Source organism: Prinia subflava, chromosome 2, assembly GCF_021018805.1.
Source record: "Prinia subflava isolate CZ2003 ecotype Zambia chromosome 2, Cam_Psub_1.2, whole genome shotgun sequence".
NCBI classification, from domain to species: domain Eukaryota; kingdom Metazoa; phylum Chordata; class Aves; order Passeriformes; family Cisticolidae; genus Prinia; species Prinia subflava.
The window spans coordinates 96484275-96504811 of NC_086248.1; the positions used below are offsets into that span (position 1 = coordinate 96484275).

General features: G+C 45.0%; 1 protein-coding gene across 3 annotated transcripts in view; it reads right to left on the minus strand.

Annotated features, from left to right (window-relative positions):
- Positions 1–12605, minus strand: part of SUSD4 (sushi domain containing 4) — a 71556-nt gene extending 58951 nt beyond the window's left edge. Inside the window, exons 1-2 of one of the 3 annotated variants that reach the window (XM_063391102.1) lie at positions 12443–12605; positions 11948–12103 (exon numbers count right to left, since the gene is read on the minus strand). In XM_063391102.1, the coding sequence (XP_063247172.1) occupies positions 11948–12068 (121 nt within the window). In that variant the 5' untranslated portion in view covers positions 12069–12103; positions 12443–12605. The other 2 variants (XM_063391101.1, XM_063391103.1) reach the window with 2 other exon arrangements.
- Positions 12606–20537: the final 7932 nt, after the last annotated feature.

Genomic DNA, 20537 nt, shown 5'->3' on the forward strand with positions numbered 1-20537 from the left:
TCAGAGGAAGAGATAAGTATGGACTGACAAGGATGTAAGGGAGAAAGAAAAAATAAGTGGTCTTCACATGCTGAAAGGAGAGCCTGTACATCCAGCCAGAAGTACCAGCATCATCTTGTGTTGTAGAAAAAGCAGATTTTCCTCATCCCTGCATGTAAATTGAGGGGGCATCATTTTAGAACTGTTTCATGAGGTCAGGTCTCTTCCCTACCTCCTCCATTCCCAAGGTCAAGAATAGGAGGTAACAGAGAGGATCCAGATTTGCTCTTGTAGGAAATTTGGCTGTGCTGCTGGTGCCCAGAGTCCCCACAGCCTGAAGGACTGCCTTGGAGCAGGAGAGGAAATTCACAGGAGAAATGGAAAGCTGATGAACAGGAAAATCCCTACATCATCCTATTTCCAACCACGATCAGAGTGGGGAAAAACCAGCAAATGGATTTCCAGGCTCACAAACAGCAGCCTGGTGTTAACATCCACAGTAAGCTGCCAGTCCCACTGGCCCTGGAACCCTGCTACAGCTCCCTGTCCTGCCTGGGTTTGTGCTTCAGAGCAGATTTTACAATAACAGGATCACTTGACTGCAAGGACAGAAAATAGCAGCACATGGAAAATATTTTTTCTAACACTAGAGGTATATATGCACTACCTAAGGACTTTTCCCTCTCCAGTAAAACAGAATTAAACTGAGATTAAGTATGGCAAAAAGGGATCATAAACAGCAAATGCTAAGATGACTACAGAGTTGCAGCTGGGAGCTGCTACATTGTTCCTTTGGAAAAAAATAATTATCAGACCAGATTTATAAAATATATTTTAAAAAATCAGATAATATTTATAACTGTTTTCCCTGAAAGTCTGCATTTTAAAATCACAGCTTTAAACAGGCCAGGATGGCAAATGTCATGAATCATTTACCTGTGATACTAATGCAGTGCAGCAAAACCTCAAGTTGACATAATTCTGAGCTACTTTAAATGAGTGCCCTCTTACATTTATTAATATTCTAATAATGCTGGCATTCTAAAAAAAGTTCAAAATACTAGTTTTTTCAGTCCTGTAACCTTGACCTGTGTGACATACTGACTTCCTGAGCAGCATGGATCTACCTGCTCTAAGCACAAGGTTTCTCAGACAGCCTTTTGGAAGGACCAAGAAAACTCTTCCCATGCAGAACCCAGGGTTAAAAAATACACCTGTTAGTGGCATCCAGGCAACACACCTCCTAGTACATCAAGGCTGCTGCAGAAAGGCATCTTTCATCTTGGTTTTCACAAAATTCCTCTCCCCGCAGTGAACGCAATTTATCTGATGGATTTCTCTTGGAAATGAGGAATGAAGTCCATCTCAGTAACGTTACTGAATATGAAATAAAAATGAAATAGAATCTAAATATACCCAACACTATCCCGGTCTCCATCCCTCACATGAATCCAGTATCACTCTTGTGCCTAAACAGAAGCATTAGTGGCAGCGCTCATCCATATTTCAGTGTAAAAAGCAACCTTTTAAATGCTAAGAACCAGCATAAGAACTTTGGAAAGACTGTCAATGAGAGTAGTATATTTTTTGCCATTTCATTCGTGGGTTGTGGGTTTGGGGTTTTTTAAGTTTCTTACTCTTATTCAGCATATAGGCATACTTCTCTCTATTTATGTTCCTCCCTACCCATCCCCCTATCCATAAGATTAATAAGGGCCATGCTAAGTGCATGGCTGCAGGCAAAGACAGGTATGTACCCCTCCTTCATAACCTGCAGTTTCTTCCACTGGCATCCCTCACAGCCTGTGCAGAGGTGTGTCCCATCAGGACCTAATTTCCAAGAGATCACAGGCACGATGGAGTTGGGCTCCATCTACACACATTGTGCAATCCTTCATATGTTCTATCTGGGGAATATTTTCACTGGGATTTTCCCTTTGGACTAAAGCATCCTAGCCCCTGCAGACCAGCCTGGTCTTGACAAACCCAGTCCTAGACTTCTTTGAGCTGGTCTCAAAGGCTGACGCACTGGGTAAGGGCAGCAGTGACAATGATGCACAGGCTACCAGCAGGGAAGGACTCTGCTAGACTGGAAAGGTGGATTCTTCCATCTGGGCAAACATTTCTGAGTGTCAAAAGAGAAGAGGGCAAGGCCTGAAACAACAGCCTCACTAGCTGGGACATGAATCCCACCACACAGAGTGAGGGGGAGTTTTAAAATGTGGGTACTGTGCTGTCACAACCATGTCACACCCTCCAGCTCAGCCATGTAACTCCAGATGGCATTAACCTGGAATTATGTCTAAAGAAAAGAGACTGTATCCTCCATACTTCTTCCCTGTCCCCACAGAAGAACCTCAGGCCTTGGAGAAGAGAACAAGGAGTGCAGAGAAAAGAGCATGTGATGTTATGAGTTAGCAGTGGAAAGAACTGCCCGGGATGATTATCTCTGAACCCAAGGAGGGATGGAGCTGGACCCAGGATTGTGGCTGCAGCAGCTTGATGCTCCCCCAGAATGGTTGTGACTACTTTTGGGGGGCCATGGTCCCCCTTCAGAGGAGAGAAGAATGTTCTGCTCTTTCACAAGATCAAGACAAATGTCTGTGTATTTTCATTTTTGCTATTGCTCATGATAACACCATTTTATCTTAATTCCTTCAAGATTACTGCAAAGCTGGTAATTGCAATCAAGCTATTTTATAAGTCCAATTTACAGGAGACCAAATTATTTATTATTTATTTTCAGTTCTAAGTGGATCATTTGTGTTTTCTCTGAGTAAGATGATGTGTACAAAATATCCCTAAAAATGTCAACTAAGTGGAGAGATACAGAAAAATGCCTCTCTGTCTCATAAGTACCCATTGCTTTCAGAATACAAATCACTCTTACACAAACACAGCAATAGCATGGTAGGCTTCCACAGAGTATTTGAAATGCATAAAAACCCCCACTGTATGCCATGAAATTCTTACAGCTAAAAGATTTACCCAAGCAAGCCGTGCTGTTGACCTCAGTCCTCACACCATCGCAGGTCTCCTCTTGCTAATTCAGCTCTTAGTGCTGCTCCCAATCTAACTTTCATTTTAACCTAACCCTGCAGCTCCTCCCCACACACTCTCCAACATAGCCCACCTCTCCCCCTGCCATTCCTGAATGACACAGTCTTTCTGGATACCCACAATCAGCAACCATTTCACTGGAAATGGGAACTCAGGCACTGGGGGTGGCAGCTGTTAGGCAGCTGCATATCAAAATTCCAGTTAAAATTGTTTATTTGCAAACACACATGGAAGTCTTCAGCTATTGACTGGCTTTTGTGTGAATCTAATCTATTACCACAGGGCTGTTCAGTATATACAACTTCACTCAGTCTGCAGAAGTAAAATACAAATTCACTTGGGTGCAATTTACTGTGGCAATAACCATACTGTTTACATCATGATCAAGTACAAAGAGTTGGTCTAATATCCCCAAGGAGAACAGGCTGTGTAAATAAGCATCTTTTATGGGAGGACTCTGAGATTTATTCCTGATGTTTTCCAACTGTGACTTTAAAAATCCTTGCGAGCCCTTCAGAACAAGCAAGGCAAAGCTGACCTTTCTGATAGCTGCTGGTAAAATCTTGTGCTAAGCACAAACTTAGCTGTGACCTTCACTAAACCAGAAAAACAGAAGATCCACCATCGAGAACCACAGCAGCTCCTCCTGTGCTGGCAGCAACACATGAACATCGGGCTACAGCTACAGCTACAGCTAAACTTCAGCTCCCAGGCTGTTAATTAATCCATAACTTTTGAAAGGATCTTTGCTGGGGCAGTCTGCATTCTTCCAGCCTGACCCAGGAGAGTGACAGCAGCAGTCAGCGTGGCCCAAGACACAGCACTGATGGATTTGCACTGACAAGCAGCACAGTGCAGGAAGTAACACTTGGGAATCCCACACGAGAGATGGAAATCCTCAGAGTCCTACATTACAGCAATGACAATTTGAGTCAGACTTGACAAAAACATTTACAGAGGTTAGAGAGTGAAGCATTTGAATAGGTGGTAGAGTTTCCAACCTAAAGTCTTAAATGGTAACATGCTTGAGGTAAGTGTGCTCTGGGCAGGAAGAGAAACTACAGGCATTTCTGAGCTTTTTTCCAGTCCTATTTCTGTGACTCTGCTCTCAAGTGTGTTGTCCCATGTCTTGAAAGATGGAAAGGAAATTTCTGTTCCACAGTTTTTCACTGTACACACTCACTGGTGCTAATGACAGAAGTGAGAACAGGACCCCATGTTTACAGGCTTCTTTTTCTGAGCATCTTCTCCTCCCTCCCAGCATGTATGGCAGCTTTTCTCTTGAACCTGTATGGGCTTCTCAAGCCTCCTGACAGATAAACAGCTATGAGTTCTGCTGCCTTTCTGCAGGACCAAAAAGGATCTGAAGGCTTTGCATTTTCAAAGACAACCTCTTCTTTTTAGCGTGTTCCCTCGGTCTCCAGAGCAGGAGTCCAGTGATATAATGATTCCTCTGATTCATGGGCATGCCATATCCCATTTTTTCTTTAGCAGTGTACAAGAGAGTGTATTTTTAGGATATTATCTCATGATACACTTGATAACCCAACTTCTACATAACCTAACCCTTAGTAACATAGCCTATTTTCTTCCTCAGGCTATTATAAGCTGTTTCCTCTTTTCAGTTTCCATTTTTTTTTCAGATTTTATAAATTTTTCTAGTTTTCAGAATTTGGCTTTACACAGAAACTCTGCTGCACCCTTAGCCGTGCTTCACCCTGTGCAGAAAGGATCAAGGGACCAGACCTGTTTCATCCTTCTGTGTCCTCTGCATTACATCTTATGTTTTCATGAGCAAACATTTGTAAGCTGAATCCATATTTTTATGGAAGCACATTACACATCCACTGATTTCCAAAGTGGGACGGGAAGTATAAGGCAATGGCACTCATGCCACAGCCTGCATGGAGCTGCCTGTCATGCAATGATCATCTCCTAACTGTTCAAGTATGTTAGAATTAATTTAAAATACATGCAGTACTTCTTTAATGTTGCCCTTTCGTGTAAACTGTGATCATGAACCACATGACTGAGCAAGGCAGAAATACCCTTCCTGTTAATATGGGCTTTACACCATGAGAAACCTGCATAATACCATTTTTCAGGGCTCTACCCTATCTCATAACACTTTTTTTGTTGTTGTTATTCCGAAGATGTTTTTGGTGTCTGGAAAAATGCCATGTGCTATCTCAGACATAAAGGAGTCAGGCAAATAAACCACACTGGAAAAACTCTCTGATTTGCTTAAGTAGCAATTTAAGTGAATAGGAAATCTGCTGCTCATCTCAATTAGAAGACAGTCACAGCCAAAAAATCCTATTATAGAGACCACATTACAAAAATGTGGATTAGGAATTTCCCTAAATTCTATTTACAGAAGGAAGAGCCAGTTGAAGATCCAAAGGATCTCTTCCCTGTATATGGCAACATCTGTTTCTTACGTGAAATGTGTCTTTAAGACATTATATCTTTCTACAGTCATTTCTCCATCTACAAAGGAGCATAATAAAACTTATGTTCCTTTATAAACTGCTTTAAACTCCATGGATGAGAAGAGCTATATGAAAAAAAGGTCACATTTTTATTACATTATAATTGTTGTTATTATTAAGCTACCACAAGCAAGAATATTTGTCAAATTATGGGTTTAATGAGATATGTTTATCAAAAGTAAGTAGGGGTGCTGGCAGAAAAGCCCCTATACTCCTTTCTGAAGTTGCTCATACTGACAAAATCAGTTAATACAGAAATGTTCCTGATAAGTTCTGGAATCTCCCTAGCTAAAAAAAGCTTGGTACGATCCCTTAACAACAAGCAGAAGAGGAACCCAGGAAGGACACTACTCAAATGAAAAGATTCAAGGGTCACAAACGTGGAAACACATTTGCCCCACAGGATCTCGGTGAGAGCAGATCCACCACCAACTGCTTCCAGTGTTTACAGCACGAGGAGAAAGAAACATCCCGACTCACACAAATCCCACCAGCAGCCCAGCTGCTCAGGAAAAGCCACTGGGAGCCCCCTCTGAAAAGCAGGAGGCCAAGCCTGGTGTCAGCAGGAGCCATGGGGTCACACAGTCAGATAGAAGGTGAGTGTGGACACCAAGAACTGCTGTTATAAACCACACCACCGAGAGAATTAATAGATGTACAGCCCATAATTGGTTTCATAGTGCTCTGCTTGTGCCTCCTCCAAGGAAGCAGCTGAGGAGATGTAAAATCAAGTGAGGAGATGCCAGTTTCACAGTTAAATCGTTGAATTTTGTAAGATCCTTGTACCTTCATTCCCTTAATATGTTAGCAAAGCAAATTTTTCCACTTAGTGAATCAAATTGTACACACTACACCACTTTATCCCTCGAGCTCATTTTCTGACTGAGCAATGCTCACCAGTAAGTGTAGCCCAGCCTTCATTCACATTTGCACTGGCACACAGCAAATGTGAATTCAGGCCACACTTTGTTGTCCTTTTCCTGCCTAAAACCTCATGAAAATGCACAGCACAAGTGTAAGGTTTCCTACTTCTAATAATGTGTATTTTGTTATAAAAATAAATGAATTGCAATCAGAGTTAACCAATATTTGAAAAAAAAAAACCAGTTGAGTACATGACCAATGCTGTAGAAAAAATCTGTAAGAATCTGTAAAAGTCAAAAAATATAGCATTCCCTAATTCTGGTAAGAATATTTAATTATTAAACTCATAAATACCAACAACAAAAATCATGAATAGTAAAGGATGTTCTACTTTGATGAAGCTCAGTTTATGTTTTGCTAAAATTCCTATTTCTTACTCCAGTAACATTTTCTTTGGGAGGTTCTCGAACTCCCTCATAACACGCCCACAAAATAAATCGCTTATCTACTTTACAGATGAGAAAATCAAGCAAAGCATGATTAATTAATTCACCAAAAGTTGTAATCATCTCTAATACAGAGATCAAAGATACTCTATTGCAATCCTGGGAGTAAGGGAGCAAAGCAGAGAAGCCAAAGTTAACCTCAGTCTCCAAATGACACAGCACATCAGTGATAAAGCTTCTTGCAGAGTGCTAAGAAACTGATTTAAGATTCATCTATCAAATATGCCCACCTCTCTCAAGGCTGTAGGCAGATAGATGTGCCACTAAGACAAATGATGAACTGCCATCCTCTGATGTCACTGGCCTTGCCACTTGCAATCAGAACAGCACTGGAATGGTACTCAACTGCTGAGAACAGAGGCTGCACCAGGCACATCTGGGACTGAGATCCTGACAGGGCGGGAAAAATCTTTTCCTTCCACAACACTGAGCTTCTCCAATAAGCTGGAGGTGAAAAACAATGCTGCAAAATAACTGATGATTTCATCGAGTGTACAGGGAACTTGAGGCTGAAATGTCTGTTCTGCTTGACAAGCAAAGCAGACGCACTGAGGGGGAGACAGTAAAATACATTAACTACAGACCTAGTGAGAGGGTATCAGAAAACATTCAGAGTTTTCAGAAAACCTTCTTTATAATCCCAAAATCACATGCAAGGCAGTTACTGGCAAATCTCTGGCTGGCTTTTCTTGGAGGTTACCAAAAAGTCAGCCCTATCACAGGCCTGCATCATCAGCACACACCAAAAACTTGTATTACCCCAACAAAACAAGTCCACCATCCTCAGAAACCTGAGGGATGTGTTTTTGATGGCCACATCCAAAGTCAGTGGTTAGTTACCATAACCACGGCATAACCAAAATTTCAATCCAATGCAATACAATCACAGAGCAGTCACAATTCAGCCTTGGTCTAGAGAAAGAAGCTCACCACTGTTCTTCATGGAATCACTAAAATTCATTATATTTGAAGGTTTCACAACATGCCAAATTTCTTTGCCATCATGCATGATGTACTTCTCAGCTTAAAAGCACTACTGATGTGCAGGGATGTTGCCAGGAGAAAATGCAACCAGGGAAACACCACAAATTTAATACAATGCCAAAAAAAAAAAAAAGAGCTTATTTTTTGCCCTGGGAGCTGCGGGGAATCAAAAGCTGAACACAAGCCAGCATCATTCTGACAACAAAGGAACCTGGGAGGTCAGAGCAGGAGCAGAGCTCCAAGGCATAGATATTCCTCAGCTCTGTTCAGTGCCAGTGAGGCACATTCCACAGGGAAGTGGTTCCATGAGAGCAAGCTCATGGTCTGAATGACCAGCAATCCAGAAAGTATGACAAAAACTTAAAGAAAAGTTCAGAGAAACTGGAGCCACTGGGCTTTGGAGGAACTGGATGTGCATTTCTGCAGCGGAACATGGAAGAGATGAAACAGAGCATGAAAGACAGCCAGAACATTGACCCTGCTCGAGGCCAGGAGGCAAGACAGGGCCGTGGCCCTCTCCGAGCCCACGGTGATGTGTCTGCAGCCCTGAGACTCCCCACTGGGCCTTGCAGAAGACACTGCAGAAGAACAGAGTTCACCCCACTGACCCACGACAACAAAGCAGACACATGCCCAGGTCACATCTGGGTGCAAGACCACATTACAAACCTCAAAAACAGAAGCTTATTGAACTTTTTTTCTCCATCTCCTTTTAGATTTCATCATCCTCCACTATTTTAGTACAGTCACAGGAATTTGGAATATATTTAAAATTTTATTGTTACAGCTATTATCCCCATACTACAGTTTTCATAGTGAACTCAGTACAATACCTTAAAACTCCAGAGTAAGTTGTCGTCAGCCCCATTCACTATGCATTTCATTTGTCCTCATGCCAGCCTTCCCAGCCTGCTCCTGCTTTGTCTCTTTTTTTGTCCCTCCTGGTGAGGAGCAGCTGAGGGAGCTGGGGAGGCTCAGCCTGGAGAAAATGATGCTGAGGGGGCACCTTGTCACTCTCTACAACCACCTGAAAGGAGGGCATGGCTGGGTGGGGGACATCTCCTCTCCCACGTAATGAGCACCAGGACAGGAGGAAATGGCCTCAAAGTGGAGGTTTAGATTGGATACCAGAGGAGGTTTAGATTGGATAATAGAAAAAATTTCTTCACCAAAAGAGTGGTCAAGCATTGGAACAGGCTGCCCAGGAAGATGGTTGAGTCAGCCCCCCCTGGGTGTTTAAAAGATGTGTGGATGTGGCACTCAGGGCCATCGTTTAGTGGTGGCTTGGCAGTGCTGGGTTAACACTGGGGCTCGATGATCTTAAAGGTCTTTTCCAACCCAAACAATTCTGTGATCCTGTAAACAAAAATGATTAGATGAAAGCCACAGGCTGAAGTATGAGAGAGACACTTTATCCTCGGTATCAGCAGAGTTTTAAATACATCAGGGATGAATGAGGGATATTGATGGCTGAAAGGTTTGCTCACTTGAGTTCACTTCTACAGCAAATTTTTTCGCTAGATTCACTTTTGCGAAAGTCAAAGTGTAATAAACAAAGTTATTCTCTGTAGGGTTATTGACAAGAAAAAAAAGAGTTATAAGTAGTATTGATTTGGGGTGAAATGGTAGAACGTGACAATCAATAGAGCTTAGTCAGATATAAAATAGAAGGAGTCACACAAGTCATGACAGGATTATTACAGGAGACAAATCCTGGTATCAGCCAGGGAAGGGAAGAAGCTGTAAATGGGATCCAATATAAAAGCTGTGGATTGCTTTCTAGAAAAAATAACCCTAAATTATTCATTTAAATGTTTTAATATGTGAGGTAGTTTTTATTTCAGCATATTGTCAGTGCTGTTTTTCTAAAGCTTTTGAAACAAATTCTTTCCACCTCCATAGTATTTTCATTAAATGTCATCAAAGCTCTTTTCAAATCTCTGAGAGAAGTATGATTATCCTTATTTAACAGATAATGAGAAGATAGAAAGAGACTGGAGCTACATTTTCCAAACCAGTCAGTAATGCCGTGTGCCTTCTGTCTAAATACACAAATCCATAAAATGAGAGTCCTACAGAAACAAAATTTTCAAAGGTCCCGCGAAATCACAGCTTTGGTCAACAGCTGCTTACAAGTTCCCAAACTCTGGGTCACAGGCTGGGGAGCCAAAAGCTGAGCCCTCACAGCAAACACAGCAAGCTACGTAAGCACAGCGAGCTTGCTCACAGATACAACAGAGCCTAAAATAGGAGGGATGCTAGCTCGCACTCTTCTGTTCTAATTACAAAGCTCATTATTTTCACCACTCGAATGACCCAGGGTGAAAGAAACCCAACAACCGTATATCCTACCACATGAAAGGACTGCGTTTGCTGGGATTTATACAGTGCCTACCTTCTGAGCACAACCACACTGGAAAATAATAGCAGTAGTCAGAACAGCAATGAACGCTTTTCACTGGTGATTATGCCCATGCACAATCGCTCTGTGCATTGCCTTTTCCTAGACTCTGGACCAAAAAAAACCCCCCAAATTATTGAAAGATGCTAAAATGATTTACAAATGAAATTCGATACAGAATTAGTTACACTGCTGAGGTGAAAGGCAGCGGCGTTAATAACGATCAGCGTGGCACAGCAATTTATTGCAGGCTGTGATGGAAACTGCTCCATTTGAGGGAGATATAAACCATCTTTTGAAGAACCCCTTGCACTAATCCACTAAATAAGTGCTGACAATCAAACTGTGGGATATGCAGAGCCTCAGGGGGAAGGGGTCTTGGAACAGCTTCATTTTTATGAATGGAGCCATAAGAAGGAGGTTAGAGAAGGACAGGAGCACGCACAACTCCAATCCCAAGAAAGGCACAGGACAGGCTGAACAGCACCACCACACTGAAACATGAGCTGCCCAGGAAATCAAGGGTTACATAGTTGCAAGAAAATATTTTAAAAAAAAAAAGTCATTGATTTCTAAAGAGGGATATGTAGTCACTGCAACAGTTTAAAAGCTTTTTTAGCTGGAATCACATTTGCAGTCACGGGATTTCTATTGGAAAATGGCATTATCGTCTCCAGAGAGAAAACTAGGACTGAATCACATCAGGAGGAGGATGGACAAGATGACCTTTTGAAGTCCTCTTCAGCCGTATTCCTGTAAGTCCACATTCAGTGACAGAAAACACATCTGGACTGGAGCTGTTGGGGCTTAGGCATTCAAGTTAGAGAATTCTGGCATAAGTCTTTGGCTTGAGAAGAAGCCCAAGCAATTTTTATATTGGGCTCTGTCTGCCATTAGTGATGTGATTCAATCATAAAATGGCTTATTCCCGCAACACAAATATAAAAGACCATGCCGGAGTAGGAATGCGAAGCTGCTCTCATTATCACAGCTAAGTTCATTTTACAGCAAAGCAGTTTACTTTAAGACTTTTCCAGTAATCCAAGTCTAATTATGGAATCAATTTAAAACAATTTTGTAATTAAAAGTACCTGCTGAAAATATCTCACAGGCTCAATAATTTAAATGATAGTGTTAAAAAGGTAATTAAAATTAAAAAGGCCGAATGAGGCTGGGTCGCTCCTCCACTAGGAGAGTGCTGAAGGACGCTGCATTTGCAAACCCGAATCGCCAGCTTCCTTCCCCAAATTCCTGCTTTCCCCAGCTGCGTGGGGATTTCGCACCAAGAGTAATCCAAGAGATGTCTGAGCGGACCGCGGCGGGGCAAGGCGGTTTTTTGGTTTTGTTGGTTTGTTTTTTTTTTTTCCTTTTTCTTTAAATTCAAAACATCACGCTGTTTCAAAATGAAGCTGTACTTACAGAGAGCCGGAGCTCCCTAGCCGGGGCCGGGGTGAGGCTCCCTCCTGCCGGGGGTCCCCCCGCAGGGTGCCCAAGGCTGCGCGCCCCCGCGGCGGGCACGGGAGCGGGTGGGGGGCGCAGGGGGGGAACTTTCCCCGCTCCCCCCGGGCCGGGCCCGCGGGGCCGGCTGGGGATGGGGTGGCGTGGCCGGGGCCGGGCGGAGGAGGGGACGGGGACGGGGCCGGGGCCCCTCACTCACTCACCGCCCGCCGCCGGCCCCGGGCCGAGGCTCAGCGCCAGCTGCAGCCACAGCGCCGCGGCCAGCGCCCGCCGCCGCGCCGCCGGGAGGGCACCGCCGCCGCTCGCCCGCTTCCCATGACACATCTTCTGCCCGCCAAAGGCATCCGGTTCGCCGCCACCTGCAACGAGAGAGCCGCTCCGCCTCGCCGCTGCCCGGGGCTCCGCGCCGGCTCCGCGGGTCGCCCCCGCGCCGCCCCCGCCGGCCCCGGGACGCGCTCCCGCTCCCGCCCCCGCCCGCCCGGCCCCGCCGCTCCCCCGGCCCTGCCCGCCGCCGCCGCTACCTGCGGGGGCCCCCCCGCCGGAGCCGGCGGTACCTCCGCGGCTGCTGCCGCCGCCTCCGCCGCTGCGGCTCGGCAGCCTGCCGGGGCCGGGCGGAGCGCACACGCACGCACTCTCTCTCTCACACACACACGCTGACACGCACACAGGGACGCACTCCCCGCGCCGGCCGGCCCTACCTGCGAGCGGGGCAGCGGCAGCCGCAGCGCGCTCCTGCCCGGCCCGCCCGCCCGGAGCGGGGGCGCGGGGAGCCGAGCCCAGCACGCATGGCAGCCGCGGGCACCGCCGCCCCCCGGGCACCCCGGGCACCCCGGCCCACCGCCGCGGGTAGGGGAAGGCGAAGTTAAGGCTTCGCGCCCGGTAGTTTCTGCTCGTTTTCACCTCCAACGGGGTTTCGTGGTGCGCAGCTCTGACGGAGCATCTTTTGGAATGCCCTGTGCTTCGTCACGTAGGCAGAGCGTTAGATACGAGGCACAGTTTAGCGGGGCTAGTGGCACTGCCGCGTCTTCGGCAGTTTTGGGGGGTGGGAGGGTGTATTCCTGAGCCCTGTCACTGTCAGCTGCCATTGGGGAAGGCAGGACGCCTGGGCCTGCCGGCTGGAGCAGTTCGCTGCTAGGAATCAGCATCCAGCTGTATTTAGTGAATCTGTGAAATTCACAGCCACGAATGACTCAATCAGAGACACGGTGTCGTGGCTGCAGCGGCTGTGGTAGCTCTGTGAGTCCTGGTGCCATTCCCAGTGTGCTGGTAGGGGTATTGCCCCTTTGCCCACTGCTGGGCATTGCACCTCTTCCCTTGCTCAGAGGTAGCAGAGGGTGTCCTCTAGCTGAAGACGACCCTGCTAAGCAGATGAAGGTGTTTGGCACACTCCTGGGACGCAGGAGGGGAACAAAACCATGGATAAGGGAAGACACATTCGTAACAAAACATAGCTATGCTCAGTACAGATACAGACCCAAAGGTACGTGGGATAATATTAACAGCGTGTGGACACAGCACATCCTGATGCTTCAAAGGTAATAGTAAAAACTGGTAAAGTTGAAGTCCTTTTCAAGTGTCTCAGCTACGTGATGCTGTCTTTTCCAAGTTAAAACTTAGGGCTCTTCAGGAGAGATTTTAGTTCAAATCATGTATCAGTTCAAAGGCCAGCAAAAGAAGCACAGATCTTTATCTCCCCTGGAGAAAATGGGCATCTCGCAGTGAAATGCAGGTATTCTGCTAAGAACGGGAAAGTATGTGGCCAATTTTCAGCTGAGAGAATGTATTATCTCTGAAATACCTTTGCTTCTCCTTTTAAACAGGAAAATTTGGAAACTATAGAGCATTTTCAGCAAGCGTCATTTCCTGGTCAGGTCAGTTTTCATGTCCCCAGCCAGCCCAAAGAGGGAGTTCAGCAAACACGGCACAGGCACAGTTACATGATAGAAGTGCTCCCCAGAGGAAATAAGCCCCTGACTACTACAAGTGCCAGGACAGAGCAACAGTGCAGCAACTCCTATTATCTGTAATAAGAGGATCTTTATGTTACTGGTCTGGTGGCTTTCATTTTTGAAATCAAAATAGCAAAAGATAGTGTCCTGAGCAATCTGATGCTATTCGTGTTCTCCATCAGTTAAAATGCGAGGTGCTGGGTGCAATGTCTACCTTCAGTGTGGGTGGAGCACCCAGACACTCCTGAGGAGGAGGAGGCAAGTGAACTAATATCTGTCAGTGCTGATAGGGAATACTTAACCCTTGTTTCTGCCATTTACTCCTATCCCCACGTGTGCAGCTGCACCTCTGACACCATTCAGCCTGGGGAAGGACAACTGAGTGCTCCAGGCACCTGTCAGCTACCCCACCTGAACAGGAGCACCACTGCTCCAAACAGCACCAGGAAATCAAGGTTTCCTTGTGCAGCAGCTCTTCTTCAGAATCTTAATGAGCTGTAAAAATTCACCTCTTGCTGAGCAGGGCACGTATGTGCAAGGTGGTGGCAGTGGCTGAAGGGGCTGGGGGGACTGCCCCCCCAGTGGCTGAAGGAGTTTAGTGGGAATCTGTGTCAGTCAAGAGCAGGGAAGGGCTCCTGCAGCCTGGAAAAGCCTAAACTGAGTGAGGAGCAGCAAAAGCTGGAGGAGGATGAAGCCTGAGGCAACCCCGACCACAGAGAGGCAGAGGGAAAGGAGCAGCATCGCTTTGGCTTGGACTTTGTTTCTGGAAGGGATGGATGGATTGCCTGAAGGGCTACAACCGCTCTGTGACCAAATCTGACATCTGTAATCAATTTTAGTGCATCCTCCTGAGCTGAAGTGGGGCCAGAGCAGTGATCAGCAGCGGGCTGGGCCCGAAGCTCTGAGCTGCTGTTACACAGCACAGATAGTAAAATACAGGGGGATTTGTCCCCTGCTTATCCCACCCAGATGTCACAATTTCTGTGCCTTCCTACACTTGGCTGGCCCTCCACTATTTTTTTTTAAAGCAAGTTACAGTTGAGCCTCAAAGCTGTGGGGACTAACCCTGAATTGCCCCTGGTGGGGGGATAAACCCTCCCTGGTGCTGATGCAGATGGGCTGGAAACAAGTCCGAGAGATGATGAGACTTTTTGGTTTTTTGCTTTGTGTGTTGTCACAAAGCTGCTTCCATCTCCCTTTGCTGCTTCTGCAGCTAAAAATGCCACCCCTCAGAATGAAGGTGAGGAGTGCCAGTGCTCATCTGCACCCTCCAGGCTCAGGCTCCTGTTGTTTGGGTCCAGGAGCATGGAGGTGGTGGTGGGAACGGGGGAAGATCAGGTCTTGCTCGTGGCAGGCTGTGGGTGCTGCCGTGTGGGGAGAGGCGTTCCTGGCCAGCTTCACTCCCCTCGGAGGAGAGGCTTCAGCTCCGCTCCAGCTGGTGCACACAGTCAGTTCCTGGCTGCTTCCAGCAAGTGCAAGGTGGGCATCCCAGCCAGATTCTGGCTGGCTGTGGACTTACAGCTCATCTTCTCCTGGGGTTTTGTAATTGCCTTCATGAATAAACAATTGTGTGTATAACTCCTGTAGTTGCAGGATTTTAATTTTGCCTTGCCATACACATTCATCTGCTTCATTCTCTTGTTTTTATTTTCTCACATCCCCCTTTTTAGTTGATTATCTTATCCTGAGGTTTGTACTGGATAAAAAGCTAGATTGGAAAATTCATTTAAATGCATCCAACCCAAAATAGTGGCCCCTTACTCCAAGCCAAGTGACAAGAGCAGCAAAATTGACACTGCCCAGGACTAGGAATATAAAGGCCATGCCCACCCTACACAGCATTTGGCCCTGAGTCCTGGATGTAATGCAATAATTTTCTCTCTGTGTCAGGAACTAGGGACTATCTTTCAAAGCACCCAAGGCAATGTGAGAGTCTGTGGCATCCCCAGTCCAAGTGGTGCCCTTGCAACGTGAACCTGTGTTGCACAGCTGCTGCCATGGCACATGGAAGTGTTCAAGAATGCTCAAAAACCAGGACAAAAGTGGGACAGGAGCAGCCAAATCTGCTGTAGTCTCATTCACACTGCTCATTGGGAAGGTGTCTGGACTAAATTATTTCCAGAACTGCCAACATGTTTTGTTTCAAAGGGAACAAATTCATTGACTCAAAAAAAAAGAGCTAGGGAATGAATGAGCTCACCCAGTCCTCCACCATCCTGACAGGAAGCGGGGGAGAATTGGGGAAAAAAAGAGAAGAAAGTCATGGGTTGAAATCAGAACAATTTAATAATTGAGATAAGAACAGTTTAATAATTGAAACAAAGTAAAATATAGTAAGAATACTAATGATAATAATAATTAGAATGAAAAAGATGGACAGAGAGAGAGAGAGAGAGAGGAATAAGCCCCAAGAGAAACAAGTGATGCACAACACAGTTGCTCACCATCCTCTGACTGATGCCTAACAACGATTGGTCCCTCCTGGCCAATTCCCCCCAGTTTATGTCCTGAGCATGACTCTTTATGGTGTGGAATATCCTTTGGCCAGCTCAGGTCAGCTGCCCTGGCTGTGCTCCCTCGTGGCTTCTTGTGCAGCTCCTCGTTGGCAGAGTATGGGAAACAGAAAAGTCTTGGTTTAGAGTAAGCACTACTCAGCAACAACTAAAATATCAGTGTATTGTCAACACTCTTCTCATACTGAACCCAAAACACAGCACTTACCACCCACTAAGAGGAAAATCAGCTCTGTCCCAGCCAAGCCCATGACACTGTGGTAGGAGTCAGCTGGAAAGGAGGCTTTGTGGTCCAAATCCTTGGCTACCTAACACTCTGGTTGGCCTCAGTGCATGCATGAGTGGTCATGCATATCTTTAATTTGCTAGCAAAATGTAACTCAAAATGGTGGGTGTTGGATTAAGTGTTTGGGGATTTTAATTATTACATTAAGATATTCCTTCTCCACGTTTTACCTGCTCAAAAACAAGGCTGGAAGGAATTGTCCTGGGGATGTGGCTGTTGGGTAGGTAAGTCTCATCCTTTAATTGGACTCCAGAAAGAGTGAAAAGGCAGTGGTGAGGATTGTAGCTGAGGGTGAAGAGAGGATTTATCTGAAGCAGTGTGGGCCTGTAAAAAAAGACCCCAGGGCATGTTAGTGACAGTTGACTGAGTAAAGGGGTGGTCAGTCCATGGGGAAAAGAACAGCCTAACCCAGAAGTCTGCAATTAATTATTTTAAAATATAAAATTACAATGACTGGCATTGAGATTTGGCTGCAGAACATCAATCCAGACTGCAAGTACATATTGTTGCAAAACATCCTCCAGACCTCCTGGCCACAGAGCAGCTCCTCATTTCATCAGCCACAAGGAAGAGCTGTTGCCTCCAGCTCACAGGTATTTATTGGTGTAAACACAATTCTGCACACAAAATTAAGAAGAGAAGCTCAAGCATCATCTAACAAAATGCAGGGAGCTGCTAAAGGGAGTTCTGAATGTCTTGGAAGGCACAAACTATTCAGGGCTATTATAAGATTCATAAAGACCTTGTTGTGTCCTTATGAAAGATAATAGCCTGAGATATGCTGTAGTACTTGTATTCTTAACAGGCTCGAGCTTTCAAGCATTTTCAAGTAAAAACTCATTTGTTGAACTCCCTTATATATCAGATAAGGCATTCAGTCACTTCCTTCATACCTGGAGTACACCGTATTTCCCTTTGAACTTAGAAATATTAATGAGCTGATATTTCACAAAAACAAGGTGTGCATGGGTGACCTGGGGAAATGCCCATTATTAAAGTGTGTAAGAATAAATAGATCCTTTGCAAAGAAAGGTTTTGTCTTCTTAGATGTTAGTGGTGATGTCTTACTGTTAATATTTGGGAATTAACGAGTTCCTGAGTGCTTTCCAATCTATTCCCAAGTGTGCTCTGGCCCCCAGAAGGGTCCTTCTGGAGACCCTCCTCTTCACCCTGACGTTGCTTTTGCTTGATTCTGCAGGAGACTGACCCCCTACACGTCTCTGGGTAGATTTGCATTGGAACACTTGATTTCATCATTTCCCTCCATCCATGTCCAAAAAGATCAGCTCTCTCACCTCCCTCAGCCTGAAGAGGGTGATTGCTGGACACGCAGCAATTGCAGGGATTGCAGGAAAGCAATTATTCTAAACAGGGTACTTTAAGGTGATTGCTTATAAGAGAGGCTTCCCTCGTAAATGTGCTTTCAAAAACAGGTAAGCCATTAGGAGGATAATTATTTTGATGAATTCTGAACCACTAACAGTTATGATGGCTCAAGAAAAGCAGCCCTAAAATTGTAGAGTCCTGATTCTGCAGATGGTAAATAGTGCTGGGTCCTTTAAAATCCTACCAAATTCAAAGGAGAGCTGAAGGCATTCATTTTCTCACAAAGTTGGGATGTAAGAAGAACTTTTCTCTTCCCTAAACATAATCACTCTTGTTTTGAAGGGAGCAGGGGATAACCCGAAGAAAATGACAGGAATATGAAAGGGGAATTCTTTTTCCTTCACTGAGCCTTTAGTACTCACAGCCATAAACTCACATCTGGGACCAATACACAAACATTAATAACCAGCCATCAGTGTAGTTTTACCAATTAGTGCTAATTACATTTCATTAGACCAACTGGCAGTGTAGGAAGGATGGAGTTTGAACTACTTTTTTCTTTCCTACTGACCTACATAACTAATGAAAAGTTTTAGGTAACAGAAAACCACGTTTTACTGATATTTCCATCAACACAGTTTAGAGGACATCACAGAAATAAATGATACCTGGCTAATTGGAGAACTGGACCAAATCACACTTACTGAGAGGCCAATTCTTCAGCCAAACACATGGAGATTTTTGTATTCTTCTGATTGCAGCCAAATTACTCTTGCCACTAGTCCTGTGACTACATTTGGCCCTTGCTTTCCAGTAAACAGTAATTTAAAGCAGAAGAATGTAAAATGAAACAATTGCAGGAGCTGAAACAATTTAAATGGGATATGAGTGCTTTTCATTTCATCCCCCCAGACCAGAAGAGGCTCGAAAACACAAAATGCAGCATACAGTGTTTGATTTGCAACACCATTCTAAGCCCTGGATGATATTCATCACCCTTAAGTATAAACTCATGATGGATTTCCCTATGCCCACAGCACACTTGGCACAGTTCATTTCCTTTGCATTATGATACCCCAAGTTCTGCATAAGAGGACTCCAGTGTCTTTCACCTCCAGCTTACAAGTTCATTACTCACTGGCCTGTTTAAACCAAGGTACTCAGCCCCATCCATTTACCCTCTGGAAAAGTTCCAAAATCCCACTTTCTGACCTTTTCATCAGTCTGGCAGAAGCAGACCTGAGTGCCATGGTGCCTTTGGGGTGGGCAGCACAGTCCCTGGCACAGGGACAGCAGGACACAAATTCCTGCCCACCACTGCCTGAACTTACAGCTACAGCCAAGTCTCACAGACTCAGCTCCCCCAAAGGGCACCTACATCCAAAATTTCAGCCTCCAGACCCCAGCTCAGCTGCAGTTTAAGTCAAAGGCCCTTCACTATCTCTTAGCAAACATTCCCAGGAGTTTGTGCTTGTGTTTCAGGCTGTGGGCTCAGCCCTGGCAGCAGGGATCTTGTGGGTTGTTTGGTAGGGTTGCACCTCTGTGTGCTGGATTCACAGAAGCTTTCACAATGCTTCTGATAAGCAAAATGTCTTTCAAACCAGAAGGGATGTGCCTGCCTTTGTCCAAACAGAGAAGCTGAGCTTTCCACTCAGGTGCAGAAGAAATCGGCCTCCACGGCCCTTGGATTCTGGCCCTTGCATCTCATGTCTCTGCAGAGTTGGTGTAGACAGAGTGTGTTTGCCTAGAAGCATTTAACTAAGCCATGTAGAAAAGTAAAGAATTGTGCACTACCTTTTCCCTTGCATGGAGAGCAGCTTTATGTATTCCTTGAGGACACAAGGAAAGAAGAATAAGGAATCGCAGCAGAGCCCCCATGGGAGAACAGAATGAGAGAGCTGAAGCAGATGTGCTCAAACATATTCTTTGAAAAGCTGTGACAAAAATAGAGCAGCTGGTTGAGAACCCTTCCAGTGCAAATATCTGTACCTTTACAATCCTAAAGGTAGAATAACAGAAAAAGTTAAAATGTCACAATTTTATAGTGCTGCATAATGACTTCCTAGGATGTTGAGATTTTTTTATATTGAGTCCTAACTAAATGCCGTGCAAAATCTGAGCTCCATAACATATGGTCAAATGTGAATTCAGAGAATTAAGAATTAATTTACATGCATCTTATGTATTCTGTGTCTACACATTTTTTATGTTTCTTGGTAGGCATACAGCAATTTGCATTAACTTCATTTCCTAGCAAAACCATGGAAAAGCTGCAACAGGATAGTTCTTTCAGTGTTACACTAGAATTTTTGTAACTTCCTCTGGCATCTGTTCTGATGCACATACTAAAACCCACCAGTATTTGGCTCCAAAACTGTTCCAAAAGTCCACAGTGTGAAGCAGCCACGTAGTGTGAATTAGTGCAGCCAGAAGAAAGGGATCAGAAAGATCCTAGACATAATTCAATATGAACAGGCCTTGAAGATGCAGAGATTTGGATTTGAGCTGTTTTCATCTCTAATTTCCATGTTTATTTTCTACCTTTTTCACACAGACACAAAAATAACTCTCTCTGCTGTAGCCACATTACCACTGAGTTGTGCCAATTGTATCAGCTGTTCATCTGGCTCAGTACAGGCAACAGTTCAGGTTTGCTCAGGTTTCTCCCTGCATGTGATCCTTTCCTTCCTTTTTGCTGATGCATCCTTGTAGTTTAATA